Source organism: Apis dorsata, unplaced genomic scaffold (assembly GCF_000469605.1).
Source record: "Apis dorsata unplaced genomic scaffold, Apis dorsata 1.3 scaffold_256, whole genome shotgun sequence".
Taxonomy (NCBI): Eukaryota; Metazoa; Arthropoda; class Insecta; order Hymenoptera; family Apidae; genus Apis; species Apis dorsata.
In genome coordinates, this window is record NW_006263534.1 from 1190549 (window position 1) to 1201329 (window position 10781).

At 44.2% G+C, this 10781-nt stretch overlaps 1 protein-coding gene and 1 long non-coding RNA gene across 5 annotated transcripts in view; one reads left to right on the top strand and one right to left on the bottom strand.

The window, feature by feature from the left end:
• LOC116185697 overlaps positions 1–3433 on the top strand; it is an 18739-nt gene extending 15306 nt beyond the window's left edge. The window contains exon 3 of the long non-coding RNA XR_004150567.1: positions 3144–3433. This is a non-coding gene — a long non-coding RNA (uncharacterized LOC116185697). The remainder of the gene's footprint in view (positions 1–3143) is intronic.
• Positions 405–10781, bottom strand: part of LOC102677253 (rho GTPase-activating protein 20-like) — a 179690-nt gene continuing 169313 nt past the window's right edge. For 3 of the 4 annotated variants that reach the window (XM_006616260.2, XM_031510692.1, XM_006616262.2), the window contains 7 exons: positions 6196–6384; positions 4274–4429; positions 3973–4190; positions 3666–3792; positions 2433–3094; positions 2049–2347; positions 405–1886 (listed from right to left, as the gene is read on the bottom strand). In XM_006616260.2, the coding sequence (XP_006616323.1) occupies positions 712–1886; positions 2049–2347; positions 2433–3094; positions 3666–3792; positions 3973–4190; positions 4274–4429; positions 6196–6384 (2826 nt within the window). In that variant the 3' untranslated portion in view covers positions 405–711. The remainder of the gene's footprint in view (positions 1887–2048; positions 2348–2432; positions 3095–3665; positions 3793–3972; positions 4191–4273; positions 4430–6195; positions 6385–10781) is intronic. The other variant, XM_006616261.2, reaches the window with a different exon arrangement.

Below are 10781 nucleotides of genomic sequence, written 5' to 3' on the forward strand. Positions count from 1 at the left end.
TTATTCTTGTTTTTTACAAAAATTCTTCACGTAAGAAAAGAAAATTACGAATAATATCATTTCGACGCAAGTCTTGTCCGCTAAAGCTTACATTTAACAATAAACGTTTCTATATGAATGTCTAATAGAGAGAGAGAGAGAGAGAGAAAAAAAAAAAAAAAAAAAAAAAAAAAAAAAAAAAAAAAAAAAAAAAAAAAAAAAAAAAAAAAATCTATTAATTAAGATTCGTTAAGGAAGCACCCTGAATCACTGTATAACAGTTAAGTCCTATCGCTAAAAATCGCGAACAACCGATAGCGTTTTGTGACTTACACAATGTGCTTATACAACTTATATTTCTAACATAATCTATCGTAAATTTACATATTTTAACGAAATGAACAATCAAGCGATGTTATAATGTATTTCTTCGTTCCATGCAATAAGATATTATATGTACATCGCTATTGTTCCCGATATCATACATACGTTCCAGTTTGGACTAGTTTCAGCCGTAATGAGACCACATATATACGAGCCAATGTGTATCCATGATCTCGACTTGCGACTTTTCGCTTCTTTGATTCTCGAGGTGCCAACATTTACATATACACAGCGCGCGTGTGCGCATACACATACACACATACATACACATATACATACACATGCACATGATACCTACACACACAATATACAAGCGACCACAATTCTATGGCTCCTCGTTTTTTTTTTTTAAACGTAACTCTCGTCGTCAACTACGGATCTTCCGTATCCTAGATGTCTGGTAGTAACCGAGGCACGAGGTTGAGGAGGCGGACGATAAGGAGGCGGTGGTGGTAAAGACCTTGACCTTCCGGCCACTTTATGCCTGTCTTCCAGATTCATGTGCACTGGCGGCAGATGCCTCAATCTCGGGGGAAGCGGTGGTGGTGTATCTGGCCACGTTCTCTCTTCTTCGTCGTCTTCGTCACCGTACAAATCGATTGCCTCGGCCTGCTTGAAAGAGTACAAATCGTTTCTCTCTCTCGAGCCATATATCTCGCTCGTTCTATCCCTGTTTCCGTAGATACTACTTTCAGATTCGTATCTTTCCGTACGTGTCGTCTCTTTATTCACGTATATCTCGCTCTTCACTTTCTTAAACTCGTAGAGATCGCTACCCGAATGATAGCTACCGTTCTGGGAGACGGGTGATTCGCGATTAACATACATTTCCGACTTGACCTTTTTGAACTCGTTGAAACGTTCCTTCTTGAATTCGTATCTGTCACTAGTCAACGTCGTATCCCCCGACAGATCCTGCTCCGAATTGTGAATCGAGACCCGCTCCGTACAAATATCCTGCTGCGTTGCTCTTTCGTATTCAGACCTAAGATCCCGCGTAATGTCCAGCTGGGAGTTCCTGTAAATGTCCTTGCAATTCTCTACGTTCTCCTTCATGGAATCTTGCCTGAGATATTCCCTTCCGTAGATATCCTTCTCGTCGAACCTGTCTTTGCGATGATCATGTTCGTCCAATTTGGTCCTCGGTGTTCTCTTCAGTTGTGCCCTTAACCAATCTTGTCTTTGGAAATTCGGATTAGGGTAACCGATACTGTTTTTCTCCTCTCTGAAATTATGTTCCACGGTATTCGGATGATGATTATTCGCCGTGTAACCGTTTATTCTCTCCTCCCATCCACCGTAAACGCGTATATACGATTTGTTGGTGGATTTGTCCTCCTTGGTGAGAGACTTGTCGAAGCTGGATGACGAGGCATTCACGGCGGAATCCTCGGAGCCGACAGGAGACTCTGGGATGAAGAGTTGACAATCTGACAAGGTCAGACCGGAGTCTCGAGAAAGAGACATATGGTCCTTGCGTGGTGGTTCCGTCAGGTCCAGGCTGTCCAGAGAAAGCCCACCTGCTGCAACGAAAAAAATTCCTCAGTGGATTATCTACACGCTCGTTCACGAATTGAACGATAACGAAACGATATATTATACGTTCCATCTTAGACTTTTAAAGTAAAAAGAAATAAGACTAATAAAGAAAGAGGAGAGGAAATAAGATAAAGTAAAGTGCTCACAGTGAAGGCTATCGGTGCTTTCCTCGGCTCCACTGTCGCTGCGTTCTTCCCCGAAAAGCTGTGTGACGCCTTCGCCGAACAGAACCTCGCAATGACGAATCAACATTTCTGTCAGCGTAGGTATCGCTCTACTTTGATTCACAGATGGATTCGGAGACCAGAGTAAACTAGGTCCACAACACACGCCCAGATTACTGGCGCACATAAGATTGTGCTTCGACCGCCGTGCCACATGGTGCAAAACGCAGATTAAATGCGACAGCAGGGTATAATTCGCTTTGGGTAATCTATCTAGAATACTGAAAAATCATCATCATTTTCGTTAAACATCAATTCGAAAAACTTAAACGTTGAACAAAGATATTATCCATTATGGTTACCCACTTTTTAATAGTTTGAACAGGATTTATTGTTTCCAAACTTTCCATCCAGAGAGGAAACAGGTGGGAAGTTAGCAAAGGATCCGGTAAAGATCTCAAAAAGTCTTTGAGCAAAGCTGCCACCGCTATGATAGGAGCATCTTCCAAACAGCTTGGGTCACCCGTGGACTCGATTTGATCTCGTAGTTCTCGTACAATTCTCACGTTGGCCGATTTTCTAAAGATCCCCTGCGTAAATGGCCCCTTGGCGAACAGTTGTTGAAGCATGACCAGCACAGGTTTAGGTAATCCGTTCTCGTCGAGTCTGGACAGATTGACACCGAATAAACTCGGATTCAACGAAAGGGATCTCCTGAGCAATCCAGTGATCTTCGATTTATTCTTCTTCACAGGCGATTTTGGTACCGGCCTTAATATAAAGTGGCACGTGTCGTGGCCACTTTTGTTACAATGTTCCAGATCGAAACCCTCTTCGGCGGACAGGGTGTGCCGTAGATTCGACAGTTTGACCGCAAAAGGCCTCTCGTGCCCTATTAAGGGATACGGCGCCTCGTCCGCGGACGTTCTTGCCCACAATTGAAAAGGTCCTTGAAGATCCAACAGGCGCGTGGCCAAATTGACGCAGGCTGCCGCTGTCATTTCGGATCCGACCATAATCGTCTTACACTGCGAACATGGAAACAATGCGGATGTAGCTCGCAACACGAATAACAAGAATAATCGAGCGCAACACAGATATACACACGACGGGAATACGGGTGTTGGATTCGCGATTATAGTTATTAGAGAGGATGGGTTCGCGTCGATCCCACCAGCTTCCGGCAAACGTTAAAGGCGCTCGCGTGTCCTCTAATAGAGGCATCGAGCGGCGCATGTATTTAAATACAACGCGCTCTGATCGATAACCAAGCAAGTCGACCAAGAGTCGTACAGAGATTAGAGAAGGAGGCGCTCTTTTTAGCAGTAGAGATCCACTTCGTCGCGTTGACGTCAATGATAAAAAAAGAAAAAGGGGGATTATAAAAATGATATAAAAAGGGGAAGAGGAATTCCTGCAGGAAGGTGAACCGATCGAACGTTAAGTCTCTCGCCTAGGGTAGGTAGGATATGTGCGAAGAATGGACCGTGAAGGCGTGACCGCCGCGTGCATCCTCTCTCTCCGTTTAGTTTGAACAACGTCGTGTGTATACCGTCTGTATATTCCGCGCAACGACGGAGAGGAGTATGCTGCACTTACGTATTCCGTGTTCGTGTCACTGTCGTGATACACGACTTGAATGTTCGTGTCCGGCGGCTCCTTCATACTCTCCTCTCGTACGAGTTCGGTCAAACGTCCCCACCAGAGATCCCTGGCTGCAGCAGTCCTAAAAGAAACAACGAAATAAAGATTGGTGTGATCCGTAAAACCGACACCTCGACGACGGTTTAAAAACAAGGTTCTTTTCGCCTCGAAGCGAAATCGCGACTATTTACGAGAGGAAAAATGATGGGATGGGGTGTAAGGAAAAAAATAAGAGGGTGCAATAACAGAGATCATGACTTACATAAAAGTGGCGACGACGTTCGTGGTGGGCCAACCTAGGACGAAGCTCGTTTCCTGAGATTTGCTCGTTTCGGCCACGTCCTCTATGTGTCCGGCAGTTAGCCACAACTCGCTCATTCTCACGGATTGTTTCAGCTTGAAGTTACCCCCGTTTCGTGCTTTTGCTATGAGCAACAGATCCGAGAAGAGAAAAAGATGTCTGTCCTGGGACTGCACACCCTGAAAATAAGGAGAAGCTTCTTAATCCGATGAATTTATATTAGTAAGTATATCGGATAGGAAATATCGGATATGTTACTCACGGTGGTGAACTGTACCGGTGTCTCCAAGAGGAAGGTTCTCGGCGGAGATTTCGGGGCTGGTGAGTTGTTGGACACGTTCAAAGATTTTTGGGATAACACTCTCGTAAGCCTTCCAGGATTTCCACCGTTCCTCTTGCGAATAAGACTCTTCATTTTCTGAAACGAAACAGACCCATCACGTGAACGAGATCAATAACAAACGATTGCTTCTATCTTTGGATTAAAGGAGATACGGTTTATACCGGGCAAGCAGAACGAAATTCCAAAGATCCTGGCCAATCAACGATCCTAACCGACTTGGCCAATTAACACGTCTATCGTTACGTACAAATATATGCGCGAAGAAATTGGTAATCGTGGGCCATCGATGTACCATCGAGTCTGGACAAGGGATTAGCATTAAATTATCCTTGGTATCCACGATACCCGCCTCTATCCAGTTATCGTCGTTAAAGGGTCAAGAAAATAACGACTAATTTTGATGCCTGGGATCTAGGACATAAATTATTATCATCCTCGCAGCAGGTGTCTAATAACTGGACGCCAACGTGCCAAGCCGCATTAACTTTCGGATAACTTAAACAAGCATTATTTCACCGTTCGTCTGCCTTCCTTGGCCCGTTCGCCTCCAAATTTTCACCCGGTTAATTTTAACGAAACGAAACGAAACGGCATGCCAGTTCACACTGCGAACCGTTGCATCCGTTTAGCGGAAGATCAACCGAGATTCCATTCGCTGAAACGATGCAGTTCCAGCCAGTGAGATTCGAGACGAGAGATCGAGAGACTGCTCTCCCGGTGCCCAGTGACGTCAGTCAAGATAGACACGGATGAACAGTTACGTCTGACAAATAGCTCTCCTCCAAATACGGCGAGGAGAAACACGAAATTACAAGCCGATTAACATATTTCGCTTTGACGGCGGCGGCTCCCTTTTTCTCTTACGAAATCGAATCGATCCTCCATGTCGATCTCTCGACGAGAGAGAAACCGCGTTTCGTTCCCAGTTTACTGCTAAATAGTATTGCGCCTCGTTGAGAATTACCGTATGTTAATGAATGCCGCGTAAAATCAAGGTAACGCGACGGTGATTCTACGTGATTCGAGGAAACGTTCCATCATCACGTTCGCGGGAATACGAGATGGGTTGGCGCGCAAGCATTGAGTGAAGCATTGGGAAACGCGAGCACGCGTTTCACCTATGCAAAGAGCGATCTATCAGATGCCACGTACTCCTTGTGCTCTTGACAATACACTCTTTACGCCCAGTATGCAGATTAGATTGCGGTGCACGTGGGACGATGACACGTCGAGACGCGTCATAGATAGAATGAAAATCTGTATCAGCGGATCTTTGTGGGTGCTTTTGTTTAATCGTTAGGATTAAAATAAGAAGAGGGACGAGACGATGGAATATAACGAAGATGGAACAAAGATTTTTTAACGATTATTGATAAAAAAAATTATTACATTTCACGTAAAACTCCACCGTTATTATTTTCCATATTTAACAAATTGAGAAACACGCGCAATGAAATTGAATTACTGTTAAAGCTTACTCCAATTTCTCGGTAAGAGAGAATGCAAGAAACTTCCTGTTTAATCTCGCAACAACGTTTTCAACGATACATCAACAAATAGCATGGTAGATATCGTCATGGTGGAGTGTTCCGTGAGATGCGTGGTTAACGTTTTTCCACGAGCGCGAGGAAAAATAGTCTCTCGTGAGAATCGTTTCCTTTTTACCCATAACTGACACTGTTTCCAGCCGGAAATTCATTCTGTATTCATCGAGACTTTTGCACTAATTCCTAACGCCCACTAATTTTTAAAAAATTTAAAAAAAAAAAACGCAGAGAAGAAAAACTTAATACGATCTTTGTAAAATAATAAATTGCAAAAGAGTGTAAATAAATAAATACCGTGGTGAGGACATCTCGCTCGTGCAACCGGAGATTGTCTCCAGGGAACAATTCCTGGATACGGTGAAGATCTCCCTCCAGTTGACCACGTTGGAGAACGGCGCCACTTCCGACGCTTCCGTTTCCGTTCTCCACTAGGTTCCTCGCCTCTTGGCCCAGGTACCTCTCGTATTCGGCCAGCCTCTGGACCTGCAACACCCACGAATCATTTAGTTAGATTAGGCAATGTTTCTGTCCAATCACAATCGTTCGATCGATTCGAACGATTTTTCGCGCAATTCCATCGAAGTCATCATCACAGCAAATTGCTATGATGAACGCAAATTGCAATGCGGCACGATTGAAACGAAAACGGGTAGAAGGAAGGCATTGCGAGATAAGAAGAGTTGATTTTCCTTGGAGGGGTTCGCAGTTAAATAAGCGGAATTAGCTGTAGTAATATAGCGATCCAACGAGCCGATCGAAATGCAAAGTGCACGTCGAAAGATCGGCATCGACGGATTTCTTTTCCGGTACGATCGCGATAATCGTCGGCCCGAGCGATACATCGAGGCGAGTTATGTAAATTGGCGGCGTAGTCACCGTTCAATCACGTCGTGGTGCCGTTTCGTTCGAGCTAACTCGGTCCCGATGGAACGCAATGTAAGACACTTCTTCCCTGGCGCCGCGATCGGTTGATTCATTGCTTAATTGTTGTTAAACGGGGCACGAGGCGCGTCTCGCATCGCGCTTGCCTCGAATTTCCACCAGCTGTTTACAATAACCACCCACGTGCTTTTGCCCACGATTCCGCAGACCTCGTGCCAACCTCGTTGGATATAAATATAAAATTGTTCGATCTCGATTTATATCCCGAGGTGTGAGCCAATCGACGGAAATATGCGTCCGTATCGCCAATCGCGAATTCTCCCTTCTCCCCCTAATCACGACTCGTCAAGGGTGAAAAGTATAGTATAAGATTTTTTTTTACCGTCCCCCCTATTTATCCTTCGACGCACCCACTCGCGCCTCGAAATTTTCAATTAAAATGCGACCACCGTGTAACGCAACCACCCACGCAGAACAGGCTTCCGTAATTCGTTTATATCCATCGGTTCTGTTCGCGATCGAAACGAGGAATCGGATTTGGTGTCGATCGTTGCGGTATCCGCTCAAAGCCATCCGAGTCGTGGTTAATCCTGGAGAGGGGATTTAAGACGAGCTAAACTAACGAGCCAAAATTTGATTCTCGATATCGAGCGTTCGATGATCGATCGATCGGATTGGATGATCATATTACCATAAGCTGGTACGCGCGTCGTACGATACCACCACGGGATAAAATCGGTCAGTGTTTCCAAGTTGATGCAATTCTTTTTTTTCGTCGTAAAAGTTTTCTCCTCGAATCAGTTAGGGAGATTGATTAAAATTAATTGAAATCGGGAAACGATAATCGTTTCTGACTCAAGTACAATTACAAAACTTTTGATCGATTAATTCATAAAATCAAATTGGTACTCGAATTATCGCCAATGTTTTAATATATAATTTCGAGTTGTCTGTCCCTTAACAACATAAGGATTCTATAAGTGGAATCTCTATAAATTTCGTAATTTAGATTCGCAAGCACGAGCATTAATCACGATAATAATTATCGTAAACGCTGCATCACCTGATTAATTAATTTCACATACATATATGCATCTCGAAGGCTAATTACACGCTACTTCGAAACATATTCTCAACTCTGATTTATTAACCGATGATTCTTTATCCAATCCGCATTTTTCCACTCGTTTCCAATCACGAATATTTATTTTAATCTTAGCAATATTAATATACGTACGTTGGACGAGTCAGACGCGTAGCCTTCGTCCATGAACACGTCCACGTACTTGATAAACATCTCGATCTACGATCGCGAAAATAGCACAAACTTGTTTCTTCGACAAGCGAGGAGACAATGAGGGTAGAAAATGCGCGAGACAACTCGGGAGCGAAATCGTGACGAGCACCGGTTGCTCGCTCCGCGATCGACAGACTGAGAGGCGAGAGAGCGAGATTTCGCGCGCGGCACACGGCGCGGTGATACGCCTTTCGCGATCCAATGAATCATCATCGGTCCACCGGAAGTAGCCGCTCCTCCACCTGTGTCACCGTTTCTTTCTCATCTGTCCGCCTCTCGCGTCTAATACCTAATAGATTATTCTTCGAGATCGCGCTTTTTATCGAGATGGAAAGTTTTCTTAAGTGGAACGAACCGTAAACAGTGATCGGTAGAGAGTTTCTTTTTAATAGTAAATTCATGTGACAGATAATGTAGAAATTAACGAATTGGAAAATTAACGAAAGGGGGAGTAGTAATGGGTAATAATTTTAACGTGAAATTACGATCCTCGGGATATCAGACTCTTCGAAACAAAAATCTATCTATTTTTTTCATGTGGAAATTATTTGCCTTCAATTTTTTTTTCCACTTGATCAAATTTTTAATGTCCATCAAAAGTTTCATCGCATTTCTCAATTAGCATACAGAGATTCAATCTCGATAATTGGCGAGCAGACGTTACTTAAGCTATCGGAAAATTTCTCTTTCACGGTGTAATTATCACAATTTAACGACTATCGGCATTCTTCGATGCGTATCACGAGGACATCCCTCTCTCTCTCTCTCTCTCTCTCTCTCGTATCTCTTTCTCACTCGTTTTTTCTTTCGTTCCGTTTCCCATCGTCATTGTTCCAAGCGACACGACTTTTACGCGGCATTCTTATCCCCGGCACCGTTTCTGGGCGCCTTTTCGCACACTTTCACCGCGCCATGTCGATTATATTATTCTCTAGAAATAGCTAGGAACACGGAACGCGGCGATTTGTACAGCCGCTCGATCGCCGCTCGATAATCGTTATCGAGTCACGAGCCGGAGGCCCTGTGAGCTCACCTGTGTACTCTTCCACCTATGGAAACGAGCGTACGAAAACTTGGACCGCTTTCCATTTCACCGTTTCTTCGAACAATCTCCTCCTCCTTCTCTCCTCTCCCTTCTTTTTTTTTTTTTGCAAGAATCGTGTCGAAATCGATTCGATACACGGCGTACAAGTATGCTCGTTATAACACACCAATTCCAATTCTCACACACACTTTTCTCACAGATTGTTGCCGAGCCTACTAACGATCTAATCGAATATCTTTTCTTCCTTCTCTCTCTCTCTCTCTCTCTCAAACATTCCATAGATAGATCTTCCAACGAATCCTTAAAAAAAACGAGATAAATGTGAAATATTTCCAAAATCCTATAACCCATTTCACGGAATACTAATACCAGAAGCTTTCACCGATTTTATACTCCCCTTTTCTTTCCACTAATCCTTTTATATATATATATGTATGTATATGTATATTCGAGAATCCTTCGCGTCCCTCGAATAAAAGAAGATTCGAAGGAAGCGCGTCAGTGGGGCGAAAAATCACCGAAATCCTGCCACGATTACACGTGCACGTATACCGAGAGATATTCGTCTCGGGGCACAAAGAGTTCCGATCCCAATCGCGTCTCGAGATCAGCGAAATAAATACTCCTCGGGAGTTGGATCCCGAGGAGAGTGTTCTCCTCGTTCAAAGGAGAATCTTCTCTTCCCTTCTTCTTCGAGAAGGGAGGGGGAAGAGATTCGGAGGGACAGAAACCGGAGAAAGATTTCTTCTTTCAGAGGGGGTGGCTTTTCGAGGGGGTGTGGGTAGGCAAGATTGTCCTGACCACGCACAAGAGGCTGTTTGTTAATGCAGCCCGACGAGTCTGGGGACGTCCTCGCATATTAATCAACGGGGACAAAGGAGGGACGTGTCGCGTGAGAGCAAAGGAAGGCGGTGTGGAATGGGAAAAGAAAAATCCCGGGAGGAGGAGGATCGCGACGACGTTTCGTTCCGCGGTGGATTTTCGATGGCGTTAAGGTGGCCGGCAATCCTCGACACGACCGGTTAAATTATTGGCTAATTAGCATGGCGCGTATTCGAAAAGAAGAGGAGGGGAAGGGAGAAGAGTAGAGCGCAGTAGTAGTTGTTTTCTATTCGACAGAAGCGACGATGGTGGTAGCCGTATATCGAGCTTTCTGGCTCCAGGCGTAGAAATCCGATTCCGCGTATTATTTATCCGACGCTTTGCACAATCGACAATCGTTCAACATCTCGTTCCGGTCCCGACGAACGTTCCTCGTCGCTTTTACCTAACTTGGAGGAGAGGTCTCTTGGAACGTCGTGGATCATCGAGAAGAAAGTCTCGTATAAGAAAACGTTTAACCTTAGCTACTGTTAATATTTAAGATTAAAAATCTACTCGATCCAAGTTTAATAAAAACTGAAAAAATTTTTTACAAAATCCATCATCTTTTTGTATATCACGCAGAAACGTTCGCAATCGAACAACGAACATCTCGGAATCTTCTTAACACGTTTCCAAGCGTGTGGAAAACAAAGGAGGTACATACGCGTCGCTCGTTGAAACAAAGAAATGGCCGAAGAAGAGCTCGTCGAGAGCTCGATCAATCGTTCAAAATCGGTTCGAACGCGGTGAATGGAAGAGAAAGGAGATCCTTTCTTTTTTTTTTTTTTTCTT